This window comes from Acinonyx jubatus, chromosome D4 (assembly GCF_027475565.1).
Source record: "Acinonyx jubatus isolate Ajub_Pintada_27869175 chromosome D4, VMU_Ajub_asm_v1.0, whole genome shotgun sequence".
Taxonomy (NCBI): domain Eukaryota; kingdom Metazoa; phylum Chordata; class Mammalia; order Carnivora; family Felidae; genus Acinonyx; species Acinonyx jubatus.
This window is the reverse complement of record NC_069391.1, coordinates 6,276,834-6,295,538: the sequence shown is the minus strand read 5'-3', so window position 1 is coordinate 6,295,538 and position 18,705 is coordinate 6,276,834. Positions and strand designations below refer to the sequence as shown.

Below are 18,705 nucleotides of genomic sequence, written 5' to 3'. Positions count from 1 at the left end.
GTTACAAGGAGAAGCCAGAAAGGAAAGGAGATGGCGTGTCAAAGGCCCGTTTCTTAAAAGAACCTTTCCACGCCCCTGATAACGGGACCCATGAATCCTCTCCACTCCCTAATGTGAGATAAGCTAGTGGTTACTTTCTCTGGTCTTCGAGTTTGACACTTTGCCCGAGGAAACCCTTCCAGAGTCCTCCCTTCCCTCTCCTGGAATGAGGCCCTGTCTCCGCATCTGTGACGTGAGGCTGAGGAGGCTTGGCTGGTTCTGGCCGCTGAGTGATCCAGCATCGTGTTGGTCAGGAGTTGGGCCGGGGGCACTGCTTCTGACACCAGGCACTGTGAGGGGCAGCGTGGCACCACGTGCCCCCGGCTGTTGGAGCCCAGCCGCCGCCACCACATTCTGGCGGCGCCACTCTCGGCGGGGCTCAGTGGGCGGGTGCTGGAAGCCTCGCTGCCCAGGCGTCCTGCTCGGTTTGGCGATCTAGTCAGAGGTGAGAATAAAAGTGCCACTGCTGTGATTTGAGGCCCAAGTGGCCCGGAGGGACAGCTTAGATATATCGTCTCTGGGAAGGTGCGATCCTGCCTCCGGGGCCACGGCCACACTGGCGAGGCAAGGGGTGGGCATGGGAGCTGGCAGAAAGGCTGGGAGGGCAGGGGGAAACCAGAGGAAGGGTCGAGGATGCGGGCGGCCGGGCCTGCTGGCCGTCATCACCCCCACCCAAGTCGGCTGGGTTGTCACGTGCACACGCATCTTCTCTGTCACCTTCATCCTTCCTCAGTCTCCCTGCCCGCCCCAGGGGCCCCGCCTGCAGGTGACTTTCGGGGCCAAACGTGGCTCCTTCACCGTCCCACACTGAGGTAGAGGCCGGGCTACAGGTGCTTATGGGCACGAGCTGGGGAGTCCCACGGCCCCGGTGGGAACCTCAGCTCTGCCACTTGACAGCTGTGTGACTGGGGAGGGGTGGCTCGGCCTCTCTGGCCCCGGCGTTCCCGGTAGGGCGCGGGTTGGGACGGAACCGCCACGGAGGCCCCCGTGAGGGCCGCTCGACGCGTCTGCACAGGGTACCGCCGGGACCCACGAGGGGGGCCTGCTGGTGTCCTCGGCCGCGGGGGCGGCGGGGGTGCCTCCGCCCGGGGGGACGGCCCCGTTGACGCGGCCGCTGCTTCCAGGACACCCAGGAGTTCCTGCGCTGCCTGATGGACCAGCTGCACGAGGAGCTCAAGGAGCCTGTGGTGGCGGCCGCGGCGGCACTGGCCGAGGCCCGGGACTCAGACTCGAGCGACACGGACGAGAAGCGCGAGGGCGACCGGAGCCCGTCCGAGGACGAGTTCCTGTCCTGTGACTCGAGCAGCGACCGGGGTGAGGGCGATGGGCAGGGCCGTGGCGGGGGCGGCTCTCAGGCCGAGGCGGAGCTGCTGACCCCCGATGAGGCGGGCCGCGCCATCTCCGAGAAGGAGCGCATGAAGGACCGCAAGTTCTCCTGGGGCCAGCAGCGCACCAGCTCGGAGCAAGTGGACGAGGACGCCGACGTGGACACGGCCATGGCCGCCCTCGACCACCAGCCCGCAGAGGCCCGGCCGCCGTCGCCGCGGTCCCCCAGCCCCTGCCGGACCCCAGGTGCCTGACAGCCGCTCGGGGCCCCCGGCCCGCTGTGCCCGGCACCTCCCGTGTGCCGGGTGCCGATGCACACCAGCCCGCTGGCCTCTCCCACCCCCTGGGGTCCCACCACCAGAGCTTCGGGTCAGGGGTCGGCCACGAGGCAGGTGCGGACCCGCTCAGCCGGCCCCGCGCCTCGGCTGGAGACTGGAGCGAGGACAGGCATTCTGTGGGTTTGGTGGCGGCCAGGGTGGGCACGGGCCAGAGGAGGCGTGGTGGGCTCCCGCCTCAGTCCCTAGGAGGTGCTGGCGGGTCCTCTTCCTGACCCGGCCCCGCAGCCGGCGTGGCTGCCTCGGCCCAGCACGGCCCCCTCTCTGCCCCCAGAGCCGGACAACGAGGCCCACATGCGCAGCGCCTCCCGCCCCTGCAGCCCCGTGCGCCACCACGAGGGCCACGCCAAGCTGGCCAGCAGCCCTCCTCGGGCGAGCCCCGTGAGGATGGGGCCGTCGTACGTGCTCAAGAAAGGTTGGTGGGGCCGGGCGGGGAGCGTGGGTTGGCAGGGCGGCCGCGTGCGCAGCTCGGGGCCGGGAGCGCGGGTTGTGCCGTGGCTGCCCCTGGGAGCAGCAGCGTCTCTGAGCCCTCCTGATGCCACCGGGTGCGAGCGGGGACGCCCCGTCTCACTGACCGTGACCGGGGTGCTGGGAGGTGAACTGTGAGCCCCAGCACGTGACGCACGTAGGACCCCCCCAGGTCCCGGCCAAGCAAGCCCCAGCACCGCCCCTTGCCCCAGACAGGCCGGAGGGGCTGGGCCTAGTCCCGTGCTGTGCCCCCAGCCCAGGTACTGAGTGCCGGCAGCCGGAGGCGGAAGGAGCAGCACTACCGCAGCGTGATCTCCGACATCTTCGACGGCTCCATCCTCAGCCTCGTGCAGTGTCTCACCTGTGACCGTGTGAGTGCCCTGGGGTGGGACGAGTGACGCGCCGGCCTTCAGTGCCCCGGTGTTCCTCCCCCAGGTTGGGGGCTCCGCCTGGTGCCCCCTGCCTTTCTGTAGGGGAGGGCCCCGGTCGCCAGACTAGGGAGCAGACCCTCCGCCCTATACCAGCCATCTGGTGGTGACTGGGGTTCAGGGTACAGATTCTGCTTGTTCTGGGCAGGATGGAACCCTAGAAGGTGGAAACCCAGGCTGACCTTCAACCCCACAGGTGTCCACCACGGTAGAGACGTTCCAGGACCTGTCGCTGCCCATCCCTGGCAAGGAGGACCTGGCCAAGCTCCACTCGGCCATCTACCAGAACGTGCCAGCCAAGCCGGGCGCCTGCGGGGACAGCTACGCCGCCCAGGGCTGGCTCGCCTTCATCGTGGAGTATATCCGGAGGTACCCCAGCCTTCCCGCCTGCTGGAGACACGACACTGCCCTGGCCCTGGAAGGTGGCAGGCCGTAAACGGCAAAGTTCAGCCAGTTACAGGGCCAAGGGCAGAGTCCCAAAGGGCCCTTGAAGCTGGAGGATGTGCAGGTGTTGGCTGAGTGGGGCGGGGGCTTCCTCAGCCGTGAGGGAATGGCCTGGGTTGGGTGGGCCCATGGATCTGAAGGCGGGTAACGACAGGGGAGTCACCAGGTGACAGCTAGAAAGGAGGGCGGCAGCTGGAGAGCGGGCCTGACCCTGCTGGGAGAGCGGTGGGCAGCTTTCCGGAGCCCCTGCTGTGTGCTGCAAAGCCCGCTTTATACCCGCCTGATGTCAGGAGCCCATCTCTGCCCAGAGGACAGGCCAGTGGGATCAGGGCCCCTTCACACGTGAAAAGACAAAGCTCAGGAAGAAGTGATGTCATTCTCCCAAGGACCCTGGGTTGCCGGCTGGTGCTCCCAAGCGTTGGGACCTCTGCCCGTTCCACCCACTGGGCCAAGGTGCCTCCCGGGGCCCAAAGCCGCCAGGTCTCAGTCTTGCCCAGGCCCTGGTTGCACCCCCGCCACCCCTTTTCTGTCTCCGTAGGTTTGTGGTATCCTGTACCCCTAGCTGGTTTTGGGGGCCGGTCGTCACCCTGGAAGACTGCCTTGCTGCCTTCTTCGCTGCTGATGAGCTGAAGGGTGAGTGGACCGGGCTGGCTGGGTCAGCACACGGCTGGTTTCTGGAACTCACTGTCAGTTATTGCCCTCCCCCCGCCCCCACCTGCCAGGCTGGGCCTGGGACTGCGTGTTCTCCCAGCCCTACCACCTGGTGGCCCTTAGGGCTTCACCTGGTTTTCTTTTGTTTAACAGTTTGGTGCACAAAAATGATATTGTGCTTTTAGTTTTGCGTTTCCTCGGTTATCGATGAGCTTGGACAGTTTCCATAAGCATGTTGACTGTTGGTATTTCATATTTTAAAATGTGCTCTTCCTGACTTTTCCCATTTATCTGTTGAGTGCTTGGCATCTTACCTTTGGGAAAGCTCTTTTTCTTAAAAACAAACAAACAAACACAACCCCCCCCCCCCCACAAGACTTAGTTGTGGTAAAATACACGTAACATAAAATTTACCATCTTAACCATTTTTTTTAATTGTATTAAAAATTTTTAAGTTCATTTATTTATTTTTGAGAGAGAGAGAGAGAGAGAGCATGAGCTGGGGAGGGACAAAGAGAGACAGAGACACAGAATCCGAAGCAGGCTGCAGGCTCTGAGCTGTCGGCACAGAGCCCGCCACGGGGCTCGAACCCACAAGCCGCGAGAACATGACGTGAGCCCAAGTCAGTCTCTTCACCGATCCAGGCGCCCCCTGCCCATCTTGACCATTTTTAAATGTACTGTTCAGTAGCGTTCCCTGTATTCATATTATCATGCAGTCAATCTCTAGAACCTTCTCATCCTGCAAGGCGGAAACTCTACCCCTTAAACGGCAACTCTCTCTTCTCCCGTCCCACAGCCCTGGCGCTGATCATTCTACCTTCTGTCTCCATCACTTGATGACTCTGGGGACCTCATCTAAGTCAGATCATATGGTATTTGTCTTCCTGTGACGGGCTCCTCATCCGTGTCGCGGCAGGTGGCAGAACCCCCCTCTTTCTGGAGCTGAATAGTACTCTTGATAGACGACGTCTTATTTCCCTGTTCCTCTCGCAGTGGACACGTGGGCTTCACTTCTGCTGTTTGGCTGTCGTGAACAGTGCTGCAGTGAACCTGGATGCGTACCTGTCCCTTCTAGACCAATGTCATTTCCTTTGGATAAATACCCAGACGTGGGATTGCTGGATCATAGGGTAGTCCTATTTAACTTTTTGAGGAACCTCCACACTGTTTTCCGCGATGGCCGCGCCAATTTCTGTTCCCACTGGCGGTGCGCGCGAAGGATCCCCCTTCCTCACGTCCCTGCCGACACTTTGTATCTCATTTTGCAAAATCTCCTCTTGAGGAGAGCTCTTCTGACAGGTGTGAGGTGACACCTCATCGCGGGGTCGATTCGCGTTTCCCTGGGGATGAGTGATGTTGAGCAGCTTTTCGTGTACCTCCTGGCCACCTGTTTGTCGTCTTTGGAGAAATGTCTGTTCAGGTCCTCTGCCAGCTTTTAAACAGATTATCTGGGTTTTGATTTTGTTTTGTTTTGTTTTCTCCTATTTGTATGAATTCCTTACGTACTTTGGATATTAACCCCTTATCCGATACATGTTTTCTCCCGTTCTGTAGGTTGCTTCTTTACTTTGCAAATTGTTTCTTGTGTTGCGAGAGCTTTTGAGTTTGATATCGGCCCGCTTGTTTATTTTTGCTTTTGTGGCTTGTGCTTTTGGTGTCCTATCCAAAAAGTCATTGCCAAGGGCAGCGTCCGGGAGCGTTTCCCCTATGTTTTCTTCTACGAGTTTTGTGGTTTCAGGTCTTTTTTTTTTTTTTTTTAATGTTTATTTATTTTTGAGACAGAGAGACAGAGCATGAGTGGGGGAGGGGCAGAGAGAGAGGGAGACACAGAATCGGAAACAGGCTCCAGGCTCCGAGCCGTCAGCCCAGAGCCTGACGCGGGGCTCGAACTCACGGACCGCGAGGTCGTGACCCGAGCCGAAGTCGGACGCTCAACCGACTGCGCCACCCAGGCGTCCCTTCAGATCTTGTATTTCAGTCTTTAATCCATTTTAGGATAATTTCTGTGAGCGGTATGAGATACGGGTCCAGTTTCATTCTTCTGTCACAGGGGTGAATATCCAGTTTCCGCAGCACCATTTACTGAAATGACTGTCTTTCCCCCGTCAAGTATTCTTGGCTCCCTTCTCAGACAGCAGTTGCCCGTATATGCATGGGTTTATTTCTGGGTCCTCAATTCTGTTCATGGGCCTGTTCTGACCACCGTAGCTTCGTAGTGTAGTTTGAAATCGGGACTCGGGACGCCTCCACCGTTGTTCTTGCTCAAGATTGTTTTGGCCGTTTGGGATTTCTTTTATAATTCTATGTGAATTTTAGGATTTTTTTGTTTCTATTTCTGTGAAAAAGGTCACTGGGATTGTGACAGGGATTGCATCGAATCTATAGATGGCTTTGGGTAGGGTGGCCATTTTGACAATATCTCGTATTCTGATCCGTAAATTTGTTCATGTATTCTCATGTATTGGGTCACCGTGTGGGAACAACTCAGTCTCCTGTCACTCTTACTACCTTCCCGATGCTGTTCCCCTACCAAGCAGTTGTGTGACACCAGCTGGGTATTGAGAATTCGCCTTGGTTCTGACACCGGAGACAGCATCACATCCCACAGGTTAAGGGTTCAGTCCTACGAGACTTCCCCTCCCCAACTTCAGAAGCCAGTCACGGGTCCTGGTTGTCACTTGTGTTTCTGACTGGCTGTAGCTCGAAGGTGCCAACCCTTTCTCCTTGGGCTTGATTAATTTGCCAGAGCCATTACCTGCTGGATTACTGGTTTATCGTGAAAGGATGTAGCTCAGGGGCACCCTGGTGGCTCAGTCAGCTAAGCGTCCGACTTCGGCTCAGGTCATGATCTCACAGTTCAGAGTTCGAGCCCCGCGTCGCGCTCTGTGCTGACAGCTCAGAGCCTGGAGCCTGCTTCCGATTCTGTGTCTCCCTCTCTCTGCCCCTCCCCCGCTCGCACTCTGTCTCTCTCTCTCTCTCTCTCAAAAATAAATAAATGTTAAAAAAACATATTTAGGGGCGCCTGGGTGGCGCAGGCGGTTGAGCGTCCGACTTCAGCCAGGTCACGATCTCGCGGTCCGTGGGTTCGAGCCCCGCGTCGGGCTCTGGGCTGATGGCTCAGAGCCTGGAGCCTGTGTCCGATTCTGTGTCTCCCTCTCTCTCTGCCCCTCCCCCGTTCATGCTCTGTCTCTCTCTGTCCCAAAAATAAATAAACGTTGAAAAAAAAAAAAAAAAAACATATTTAACTCAGGAACAGCCAGACGGCAGAGCTGCACAGGGCAGGGTATGTGGGAAGGGGCAGAACTTCCTTGACCTCTGAGCTCGCTACTTTCCCTCGTCCCCACACATCCACCAACTTGGAAGGTGGCCAAACGCCATGCCATTGGGATTTTTATGGAGGCTTCCTCACGTAGGCATGATCAGTTATAAACTCCCATTTCCAGCCCCTCCCTCTGTAGGACACAGGTGGGGCTGAAAATTCCAAACTTTTTTTTTTTTTAATTTTTTAACGTTTATTTATTTTTGAGAGACAGAGAGAGACAGAGCATCTGGAGGGGAGGGGCAAAGAGAGAGGGGAGGAGCAAAAAGGGGAGGGGCAAAGAGAGAGGGAGACACAGAATCCGAAGCAGGCTCCAGGCTCCGAGCTGTCAGCACAGAGCCCAGCGCAGGGCTTGAACCCACAGACCGTGAGATCCTGACCCGAGCCGAAGTCGGACGCTCAACCGACTGAGCCGCCCAGGCGCCCCTGAAAATTCCCAACTTCTTATCATGGCTCCGTCTTTCTGGTGATCAGCCCCAATCCCAGAGCCATCCAGAGTCACCTTATTAGGACAAAAGTCACCGCCATCACCTAGGAAATTCCAAGGGACCTTTAGAAGCCTGCCAGGAACTGGGGTCAAGGGGTCAAAGACCAAATATCAGAACAGATGATGCTTGTAGTGCTCTTACCACTTAGGAAAGTAGAAGGACCTTAGGGAGTGTGAGCCAGGAACCTGGGGCAGAGACCAACAGCTGTATTTTCCACGGTCTCACGGCCATCTTTGTCCGTGTCTCTCATCGATGACATGTGGTCTCTGCGTACAGATCTTTCACCTCCTTGGTTAAACGTATTCCTGTGTGTCTTATCATCCTCGACCCGATTGTAAATGGGTTTGTTTTCTTGGTTTCTCATTCAGATATTTCACTGCCAGTGCACAGGAATGCCACTGGTTTTTACATGTTGACTTTGTGCTCTGCATCTTTACTGAATTCGTCTGTCAGCGCTAACAGTTTTTTGGGGGGAGTCTTTAGGGTTCCTATGTGTAGGATCGCGTCATCCGCGTACAGACAGCCTGAGCTCCTTACCTCCTCTTCTCCTTTTTGGACGTCTTTTATTTCTTTTTCTTGCCTAATTGCTCTGGCTAGGACTTCTAGTACTGGCTAGAATAGGCCTGGTGAGAGTGAGCGCCTTTGTTTTGGTCCTGATTTTGAAGGAAAAGCTGCTAGCTTTTCACCATTGAGGATGACATTGGCCGTGGGCCTGTCTTAGGTGGCCTCCGGTATGTTGAGGCGTGTTCCCTCTACACCTAACCTGCTGAGACCTTTTATCGTGAAAGGGTGTTGAAATTCATCAAATGCTTTTCCTCTCTGGGTTGAGAGGATCATACGATTTTACCCTTTATCCTATGAACGTAGAGTATCCTGTGTATTGATTTGTGTGTGATAAACCATACTTGCCTCCCAGGGTTAAATTCCCTTTGATCATGGTGTGTGAGCCTTTTAATATGATGCTGAATTCGGTTTGCTAGAATTTTTTTTGACGATTTTCCCATCAACATTCATCAGCGATATTGGCCCATCGTTTTCTTTTCCTTTAGTGTCCTTATCTAACTTTGGTATCAGGGTGCTGCTGGCCTCATAAAATGGGTCTGAGAGTGCTCCCTCCTCAGCTTTTTGGAAGTGTTTGAAAAGGATTGGTGTTAATTCTTTTTTTTAAATGTTTGGTAGAATTCACCGGCAAACCATCTGGTCCTGGACTTTTGTTTGTTGGGAAGTTTTTACTTTGTACTACTATTGCAAGGTGGAAAGAACACTGCTCTGATCTCCTTATTACTGGTCTGTTCAGATTTTCTCTTTCTTCATGATTCAGTCTTGGTTGTATATCTCTAGAAATTTGTCCATTTCTTCTGGGTTATCCAATTTGGGGTACAGCGAATTGGACACAGTGCCTCTTATGATCCTTTGTGTTTCTGTGGTGTCAGTTGTAAGAGCCCCCCTCCATTTGTAATTTACTTGCATCCTCTCTGTCTCTGCTTTTGCTAATCTAGCTAAAAGCGTTTTCAATTTTATCTTTTCTGAAAACCGACTCTTAGTTTCACTGATCTTTTTTTTTTCTATTGTTTTTTTCTCATCTCTGTTTATTTACGCTCTAATCTCTGTCATTTCCTCCCTTCTGCCAAGTTTGGCCTTAGTTTATTTTTCATTTTCTCTTTCATCGAAAAAGGTTGTTTGAGATCTGTTTGCTTTCTTAATGTTGCCACTTATTGCTATGAAATTCCCTCTTAGACCTGCTTTTCCTGCATCCCATATGTGGTGGTATGTTATATTTTCATTTTCATTTGTCTTGAGATGCTTCCTGAGTTCCTTCTGAATTTTTCTCTGACCCGTCAGTTGTTGAAGAATGTGTTGTTTAATGTCCACATGTTTGTGAATTTTCTAGTTTTCTTCCCGTTAATGGTTTCTCGTTTCATACCTCTGTGTTTGGAAAAGATCTGGATACTATATCTGTCTTCCCAGATTTGTTCCAAGTTTGCTGTGGCCCAACAAAGGATCTGTCCTGGAGAATGTGCCGTGCACACTTGAGAACGTGTATTCTGGTGCCGTTGGGTAGAATGTTCTGTCTGTGTCTGTGAGGTCCACTTGGTCTGTAGTCCTTCAGGTCTGGTTCCCTTATTAATTTTCTGCCTGGATGATCTGCCCAGCGTTGAAAGCGGGGTGTTAAAGTCCCAACTGTTACCGTATTGCTGACTCTTTCTGCCTTTAGTTGTGTTAATATTCGCTTCCCATATTTAGGTCCTGTGGGGTTGGATGCGTATGTTTACAATAGTTACCTCTTCTTTTTGAATTACCCCTTTATCACCACATGGTGACCCTCTTCGTCTCTCCTGACAGATTTGGACCGAAAGTCCGTGTTATCTGATACCAATATGGCCACCTCTGCTCTCTTGGTTTCCATTTGCAGGGAATGTCTCCTTCCATCCCTCTCTCCCAGCCTGTGTGCCCTTAACACTGAAGTGAGTCTCTTGCAGGCAGCCTATCGGGTTGTGTGTCGTCAGCATAAATGATCATGTCCACTTCTGCCATTTCCTGTCCCCGCTAACCGTTGTCTGCATTTACTGCTCTAGGCGACAACATGTACAGCTGTGAACGGTGTAAAAAGTAAGTGTGTGTGTGTCCCGGGGCCTCTCCCCAGCTTCCCGTTCCGACCCCTCCGTCCATCTGTGTCCCGCGTACTTCCCCTGCTCGCCCGGGGAGTTTGACCCTGACCTCACAGACGTGCCCCTGTTGGGAGGGTGCCGCTCTACCCCCACACCCGGACACTCACCGCTTCTCGCCCGTTGTCCCTGCCAGGCTGCGGAACGGGGTGAAATACTGTAAGGTCCTGCGGCTGCCCGAGGTGAGTGGAGCAGCCCCCCCCCCGCCCCCGCCACTGCCTGTCACTGAGCATCCTTCCTCCCCCAAGAAGCCCGGGGCTGGGGAGAGTTGACCACTTCAGGGGGGAGTCCACTGCTTTGGCTGAGAGGCCTGCTGGGAGGGGTCTGGACAGCGACGTGGGCCCTCCCTCAGCTCCTCCCGCACTGTGCCAGTCCCAGTGGGACTGGGGCGGGCGTGGGGCGGAGGGTGCCACCCCAGGGAAGGTGGGTGTGCAGGGAGGCCTCTCTGGGGGAGTCGGTCTGAGTGGGCCCTGAGCGCGGGGGCTGTGTGGGCCTCGTGGGGGAGAGGGGGGAAGGAGCCGGTGGGCAAAGCTCCGAGGCAGGAACAGGCTCACTGAAACCCGGAGCAGAGAGGAGCGTTGCCCGAGAGGCGGGAGCTCGGGGCCGTGCCGAGCAGGTTTGGGACGCCCGTCTCGTCAGCCGGTGCCATCGGCGTGGCCCTGCCGTCACCCGTGCCTCTGCCCGTGCCTTGCGGCGAGCCAGCTCGGCTCCCACGCGGGGCTCTTCCCTTGTTCAGGCGGCTCAGTGGGTGTGACCCATCCACCCGCCTGGGCCTCTGGAAGGCTCTAGCCGCTAGGTTCCTTGTTTTCACCTGAACGGCAAGACCCGAGTGGACCGAACAGCGGGCTGGCGGGTGTCCCAGAGCCTAGCCTCGAGACCCCGCCTGGTTACCAGGGTTCGCAGGGCCCCAGCCAGCCCCGTCTGGAGGGACCGACACCTGCCCCCGGTCCCCGCAGATCCTGTGCATCCACCTGAAGCGCTTTCGGCACGAGGTCATGTATTCGTTCAAAATCAGCAGCCATGTCTCCTTCCCCCTCGAGGGACTTGACTTGCGTCCATTCCTTGCCAAGGAGTGCACGTCGCAGATCACCACCTACGACCTCCTCTCTGTCATCTGCCACCATGGCACAGCAGGCAGTGAGTCTGGCCACCCCTGCCCCTCCCCGTCCCCGTCCCCTAGGCCACCTGTGACCCGCCCACCCCTCCCGCCGCAGGTGGCCACTACATCGCCTACTGCCAGAACGTCATCAACGGGCAATGGTACGAGTTCGATGACCAGTATGTCACTGAGGTCCACGAGACGGTGGTGCAGAACGCCGAGGCCTACGTCCTCTTCTACAGGTGGGGGCCCTGGGCGGGCCGTCGGGGTAGAGCTGGTGACCTGCGGGCCTGGGCCTCCCGCCCCTGGCCCCTGGGGCTTCTGTCAGGGTGGGTGGGGCCTGGAAGGGCTCTAGACTCGGGGACTCGGGCAGCAAGGGTTTCAGTTTGGAAGAAAGAGCCCTGTGGCCACCGCGGGAAAGTGGGAAGCCCAAGAAGTTGAGTTTGGGTCTTCCGTGGTGGTCCCGTGGGAGGGGACGGTGGCCGGAACTCTGGCAGGGGTGGGGCTCAGGCAGGGGGAGTGGCCGTAGGTGGCCCCGAGCACACCCCTGCCAGCTGTGGCTGGTGCCCCTGCGTGGAGTGAGCCCAGGCACGGCTGCGCACACTTCTCCTGCCCCAACCCCCTCCCACCTCTGCCCTACCCCACCCCACCCACCCTCGCCTCACCCCTGCCCCAGGAAGAGCAGCGAGGAGGCTGTGCGGGAGCGGCAGCAGGTGGTATCCCTGGCCGCCATGCGGGAGCCCAGCCTGCTGCGGTTCTACGTGTCCCGGGAATGGCTTAACAAGTTCAACACCTTCGCGGAGCCGGGGCCCATCACCAACCACACCTTCCTCTGCTCCCATGGAGGTGAGGGCGCCTTCTCTGCGGTGGGGGCGCGGGGCGGGCGGCCGAGCCCCCAGCTCCCCGTCCCTCTGCCTTCCTCCCCAGGCATCCCGCCCAACAAATACCACTACATCGACGACCTGGTAGTGATCCTGCCCCAGAACGTCTGGGAGCACCTCTACAACAGGTAGGTGCCGTGCCTGCCTCTTCTGGGAGGGCAGCCTGCCCCCGTCCGGGCCCGGCCCTCGGCGGGGCAGGGGAGGAGCTCGGGGAACGGACGCCACCGTGGGCCCCACGCCGCCCTCCACTCCGGGCAGAGCCGCACAGAAGCGGCTGCAGGGGCTTCCCTGGCACACGAACTGCAGGGAAAAAGACACTGGTGGGCATCCAGCTGGATCCTTCCGGTCAGGAGGGACAAAACCGGCTCAAGCAAAGCAAGCGTGTTGGACCCTGTCACAGATAGTCCTGGGAGCGCCGGCTTGGGGCAGGCCCGGCTCGGGGGGCCTTCAGGCCCAGGTGGCTCTGTGGACAGGTGGGCAGGACATGCCATGCCCAGCACGTGCTCAGACGGGTCGGGACAGGCTTTGCCCCGGCCGCTGGCAGGTCAGGTGCGGACTCTGCCCGGTTGCAGGAGGGTGGGCCAAGCCCCACAGGGAGATGTGTCCCCATATCCCGTGGAGCTCCACCCTCCCGCCCGCAGAGGGACAACCTTCTGCGTCCCTTTGACATCGTCCCCGGGGTCTGGCCGGGTGGGCTCGTGGCCACAAGGGCTCCCGCCCAGCAGCCAAGAGAGGAAGCGAGAACGTTAATCCCTCCTTCAGCCATTAAACGTCTGTTTGTGACACACCTGTGCCGGGGCAGGCCCCATGCCGGGTGCCGTGGTCGTGCTGGCACACGGGTGCCCTTGCCAGACTGGCGAGGAAGACGGAAAAGCGAACGGGCTGTGCACAGGGCACCCAGGGTTGCAGCGTTGGGGAGCCTCCCCAGAGGAGGAGAAACCCACCACATGGAGGGTGGTCATGGCTCTCTGGCAAGTTCTGCTGCCTCCCCTACTGGAACCCGCCCCTCAGGGCTCGAGTTCTCTCTCTCTCCCCCTCCCTCTCCGCTCCCCCCTCCTGGCCCTCCCTCCCGGTGCAGGTTTGGGGGCGGCCCTGCCGTGAACCATCTGTACGTGTGCTCCATCTGCCAGGTGGAGATAGAGGCACTGGCCAAGCGCAGGCGGATTGAGATCGACACCTTCATTAAGGTGCGTGCGGGTGGGGGTGGGGCGCCTCTAGCCTCCGCTGGGGCCACGCGGGGATTTGGGGACTGAAGAGCCGCGTGCAGCCAGGCTCTATCTGGAAGACACGTTCTGTGGGGAGAACAGAGTGGCCAGAGGCCTGGCCAGACATTTAAGATTTCACCAGCAGGAGGGCGGGGTTCAGGAGGCTCAGGTCCATCTGCCGGGTGTGCTGTTAAGCCACGGGCACTGTGGCTTGGGGCTGGATGGTTCTTTGTCGTGGGGACTGGACTGCCGGTAATAGGACAGTTAGCATCCCTGGCCGCCTCCGTGCCAGCCGCACGAAAATGACCTCCAGACACTGGCAGTGTCCCTTCCCCCTCCTACTGAGAACCATGGGTTCTACCAACTGACCCCGAAAGGGGTGTTAAGTGAAAAAAATCAGGTGGCAAAACAGGACCCAGGACGATGCCGTGTTAGGAGAGAGGGGTTAGGGCAGTGTGGTGCTGGGGCCCCGGGCACACCCCCGCCCCGGGGCTGTTCAGAACAGGCGACCCGGGGCCATCCGTCATCCAGTAGCAGACGCGTAGGTGAAAGACGCTAAAGGACACTGCGCTCTGTGCCCACGAGGAAACGCGTCAGGATGGTTAACGAGGGAGCGAGCGGCCGCGGTCCGTGAAGTGCGTTGGATCGAAGTCCTTGCAAAGAGATCAGGGTGGCGGGGCCGCGGGGGGGTGTTCCTCTGAGCTTGTCTGGGGGCCCCGCGGTTTCTGCCTGGAGGATCTGGTGTTTTCTGAGAGTCGAGGGTGCGGGTTGGCGGGGTGCTGGGACCATCCCGCTGACCCTCCCCTCTGCTCCCCCGGGCCGGCCCAGCTCAACAAAGCCTTCCAGGCCGAGGAGTCCCCCAGCGTCATCTACTGCATCAGCATGCAGTGGTTCCGGGAGTGGGAAGCCTTTGTCAAGGGCAAGGACAATGGTGAGTGGAGCACTGGCCTGGCACTCCGCCCACCCGCTGGGAGGGCCCCAGGAGGCGGGAGAGGGGGTGCCTGGGGTGGTCGGTGGCTGCCCAGCAGGTTTCGGCGAGTGCCTGCCTCCTGGAGGAGCGGAGAGCTCCTGGGTGTTATTCCAGCCCGGCATGCTAGGGTCGCTGTCCCCACCGGGCTAGCTGGGGGGGGGGGGGCCCAGACCACCCAGTGTCCCGGAGCCACGCCTTCTTGCTGTAGTGGGAGAGAAGCCGTCTGGCTCCGCCCCTTCCCTCCCCTTCTCTCCTGTTCTCCCGTCCCTGCTGGTGCCCAGAGGAGGCCGTTCTTTCCTCCTGCCAGGCCCTTTCCTTTGAGGGTTCTCTTGCCCTAAATACTAGATTTTAGTGGATAGATGGCTTCAAGCTCTTAGGAAAGATAGTGGACACAGTGTCCTCTGACCCCATGACTTACAGAGGCGGAGACAGGCCCCGTCACAAGGCAGCTCCCAGAGCCCTCTGCAGTCCCCTGCAGTCAGAAACAGCCGAGCCTGAGCCCTGGCCTGCCTGCGGCCACCCTCACCACCCTCAAGCCCCACACTTGGGCTCCCAGACCGGGGCTTGGGGACCTGGCAGGGGCGGCAGAGCCAGTGGGTTCTGCGAACGGGACATTTGCCTTTCAGGGCATAAGCTCCAGCCAGGACTCTGGGAAAGGGGAGGGAGGGAGGGACCTCACCGCTGTCCAGCCCGTGCCGGGCGGCAAGGTCCCAGGGACACCCTGAGGCCTCCCTAGTGTTGGTGGAGGCAGTCGGGCTTGGCTCTGATGGAGAAACGGGCTCTGGAGCTACAGCCCTACCTCCGGGCCCAGCCGTATTCCTGCCAGCTCTTACCTGGGCTGTTACTTCCCCTGCTTCTGTGACGGCTCTCAGATCAGGTGGTCGAGGCTTCCGTGAGGTTTCGGGAAGGGTGCTTGGCGCGTGGCAGCTGCCGTCCACAGTGAGGGGTCTGAAACTAGCTCGTGGGTCCCTGAAGTCCCCCGTGCGGGCTCCAGGGATGCTACGAGTCCCTTCTGGCTCTCAGACTTCCCCGCACGAGCACGCACCTGCCCCTGGAAGGACGTCACACTGACCCCCTGCGGCCCGGACAGCCTCTCGGGGGCCACAGGTGTTGGAGCGACGCCTTGAGAATGGCTCTTACCTGTTGAGAAGCGGAGGGCTGGGGGGCGGTGGGGGGGGGGGGGTGCTGGGGTTTCTTCCCGCCGCTGCAGAGGCCCAGAGGTCCTGAGCCTGAGCTGTTTCTGTTCCAGAGCCCCCCGGGCCCATTGACAACAGCAGGATTGCACAGGCCAGGGGAAGCGGCCACATTCAACTGAAGCAGGGTGAGTTTCGCCGGCTCCAGCCCTGGCCTTCTGGGCCAGCCGGGCTCCCCCCCATCCCTGCCCCCCAGCTGCCAGTCACAGTCTTCCCAGGAGCCCCCGCCGCTCACACCCATGCCCTGTGTCGGCCTCCACCTGCCCTTTGTGTGAACCCCATACCCCCGGAAATGGGGCGCAGAGATGCACCCTCTGGGGTCCTGAGAGCACAGACGTCTTGCTGGGGCATCCTGGATTTGCATTTCACCGCTTTGCACGGAAACGCATAGTTGCGCTCCCTCCCTTTCGGGGCCTGCACCTCCCGGAGCCCCCACTGCCGAAGACCATGGCGTCACCAAGGGAGTGAGGGGGCAGACGTGAGCCCGGCCCCGACCCGGTGCCCTCTTGGGCCCTGCAGGAGCTGACTATGGGCAGATTTCGGAGGAGACCTGGGTCTACTTGAACAACCTGTATGGCGGTGGCCCCGAGATCGCCATCCGACAGAGTGTGGCCCAGCTCCAGGACCCAGAGAGCTTACACGGGGAGCAGAAGATCGAAGCCGAGACCCGGGCCGTGTGACTTGGTGGGCCAGTCTGTAAGTCCCCTCCCTTTCCAGAGACCCTCTCGTGTCCCTGGCGTGCTGGAAGAGTGCGTCCCCGAACACACCTTCCGGGAGGCTGTTGGGAGAAACCCTCCCGTGGGCCCTGCCGGGCTGAGTGCCCCAAGTGTCCCCACAGGCCCCTGCCTTCGCCCTCCTCCCGGCAGAGGGCGCGTTTGTACCCCGAAGACGGGCCGGCCACTTTGGAAACCCAGATGTGTAAAGAGGCAGAAAAGTTGTTTCGGTTCGAGCGAGTCGTGCCACAACCGGGAAGCGCATCCACCACAGGCTGTTCAAACGGCCGAGGCTCCGCGACGTTCGTTAACTTGGGTGTCCGTCCCCGTGTGCCACAAGCGTTGTGTCCCCAACCCGCCCTCGCGCTAACTCGGGCCCAGCTTTCGTCCCTGGGGCTCTCAGTCAGGGACCGTGGCCGTCTAGCACCCGGACTCACAGCCCAGAGCTGGGGAGCAGGGTGCCGAGCACGCGAGGTCGGGGTGCGGGGGCCAGCTCCTCCCTGGGCCCCGCTTCGCCCGACTCCGTGGTCACAGACAGGCTCCGGAGTCCCACACTGCTGTCAGCGTTTCTCCTGCACACTAACGACTCGACTCACGCGCGATCGGGATCCGGGGTGGGGGTAGGATTTGTCAGTAGAGATGGTTCCTGGAGGCAGCTCCGTCCCTGTGCTGCCCATGGATTGGCTGGAGCTTGCCCCCACCGGGGAACCGGATGATGAGACAGAGGTCCCCCGCTGTCACTGTCTCTTGCTGCTCACGCGGCTTCCCTGGGGGCTGGCGCTACAAAACATAAGCTACCCCTTTCTCCCCTCACTGTTGCGCACCCGTCGTGGAAGTATGTTCTGGATGATGCCGAGCGAGGCCACGGCCGGGGCGGTCGGGGTGAGCACGGGGGGCCTGGGTCTTGCTTCCCGCGGCACTGAAGCCCCTGGATGAAGCAGCTGGGGCGGCTGCCCCGGGGCCAGAGGGAGTGGGGGGTGGGGAAGGGGTCCTGGAACCGAAGCCCCCACACGCCGTGGCCTTCAGTCTCCGTAGAAGCAGATGTCGGTGGAACTGCCAGGCCGTTCAGGCAGAGCCCCGACGCTCTCGAAGCTGAAGCTCGCAGCTCGCTCCTGCCGTCTCTACCTGGCTCCTTCCCCACCGAGGCAGCATGTGATCAAAGAACCAGCCGCCGTGGAATCCCTTGACCTTTGTCACAGTCTTCAGAGAGCCGCAGCGGCCACCACGCCTCAGAGCCGGGCGGCCGCACGTCACCCTGGCCGGGACGCACAGATTCCGCGCCAGGTTGTGAGCTCGCCCCAGGTCTGCGCGGCCTCGTTTGTGTCCAGAATGTCATAATAAATACGTATGCGTCTCCCACAGCCCACGCTGTCGTCTGTGCGTCCGCGCGGGGGGTCGGGGGGTTGCGGAGCCGGGGTGATCGGCGTCGCCGATAGCTGTGCCAGCGGGGCCTCCGCGTGGCTCTGAACCAGTGTCTGGAAGCCGCAGGAGCGGAAGAGGAAGAGGAGTCTGCCTACACGCGCCGGCCTTTCCCGGCCCCAGAGAAGCAGGGGCGGGGGCCGGGGGGTGGGGGGGCGGGTGTCGAGGCCCCGCATCCCACAGGCCGGTCCCCTCCTGGCGCTGCGCCCTGGCCACTCCGAGTAACCCCGCACCAAGCAGGGGCCGCCCTCCCTGGGCCGGGCAAGGCCGCCTCGCGGCCCCAGGGACCTTTCCCTCGGCGCACAGCCGACATTGTGCCGGCGTCACTGCATCGCGGTGGCCGGTGTCCAGCTCCCTGACGTTTAGTGACGCTCGTGTTTTATTTGCCCCACGGCTTGGGGTGGTTTTGTTGCTACTCCCTGGGGTCTGGTGGGGAGAGAAGAATTGGCGGTTTTTATGTGTTAACTTGAAACACACATGCTCGTGAGATCCCCTCACACGTGAGTGTGCAGAAGCATGTTCAGCGCCGAGAACGGTTCCTCGGCGTCACCATCACCGGTCCCCACGGACTGCTGTGGGTCCCTCCTGAGCACGCCTGCCACCTCACCCCACCCCTGAGGTAGCCCCTGGCCTCCGTGGCCGCGTGCGTCTGTGTCTAAGCAGTATCTTTAGCTTTGCTCGCATCGGAACGTCGTCTACACAGAATTCCCATGGTGCAGATTTCACGACTGGCTTTTCTTGCTTACCTTGGAGGATGAGAGTGAACCAGTTCTGTTGGTTCGGAGTTTTGGAGACACTGAGTCACTGGATTACAGGAAGGTGGGGGAGAGATTGGGAGGTACCACTGGGCCTGAAAATGCTTTACATCTTCCCTCGAAGCACCAGGCTTTGGGACGCTGGGCTGGTTCAGTCCGTTCAGCGTCCGTCTCTTGGTTTCGGCTCAGGTCATGATCTCACGGTTCGTGAGATTGTGCCCCGAGTTAGGCTCTGCGCTGACAGCGTGGAACCTGCTGTCTCCGCCTGTGGATTCTCTCTCTCTCCCTCTCTCTGCCCCTCCC

General features: G+C 59.4%; 1 protein-coding gene across 3 annotated transcripts in view; it reads left to right on the top strand.

Annotated features, from left to right (window-relative positions):
* The window catches only part of USP20 (ubiquitin specific peptidase 20), a 43,511-nt gene extending 25,929 nt beyond the window's left edge, over window positions 1-17,582 (top strand). For all 3 annotated transcript variants that reach the window (XM_027035376.2, XM_053204509.1, XM_053204508.1), the window contains 16 exons: window positions 1,164-1,611; window positions 1,975-2,115; window positions 2,424-2,539; window positions 2,793-2,965; window positions 3,579-3,673; window positions 10,078-10,111; window positions 10,304-10,349; window positions 11,124-11,304; window positions 11,382-11,508; window positions 11,943-12,112; window positions 12,194-12,275; window positions 13,226-13,334; window positions 14,181-14,283; window positions 15,572-15,643; window positions 16,035-16,211; window positions 16,354-17,582. In XM_027035376.2, coding sequence (XP_026891177.1) covers window positions 1,164-1,611; window positions 1,975-2,115; window positions 2,424-2,539; window positions 2,793-2,965; window positions 3,579-3,673; window positions 10,078-10,111; window positions 10,304-10,349; window positions 11,124-11,304; window positions 11,382-11,508; window positions 11,943-12,112; window positions 12,194-12,275; window positions 13,226-13,334; window positions 14,181-14,283; window positions 15,572-15,643; window positions 16,035-16,195 — 2,058 coding nt within the window. In that variant the 3' untranslated portion in view covers window positions 16,196-16,211; window positions 16,354-17,582. The remainder of the gene's footprint in view (window positions 1-1,163; window positions 1,612-1,974; window positions 2,116-2,423; window positions 2,540-2,792; window positions 2,966-3,578; window positions 3,674-10,077; window positions 10,112-10,303; window positions 10,350-11,123; window positions 11,305-11,381; window positions 11,509-11,942; window positions 12,113-12,193; window positions 12,276-13,225; window positions 13,335-14,180; window positions 14,284-15,571; window positions 15,644-16,034; window positions 16,212-16,353) is intronic.
* The last annotated feature ends 1,123 nt before the right edge of the window (window positions 17,583-18,705 follow it).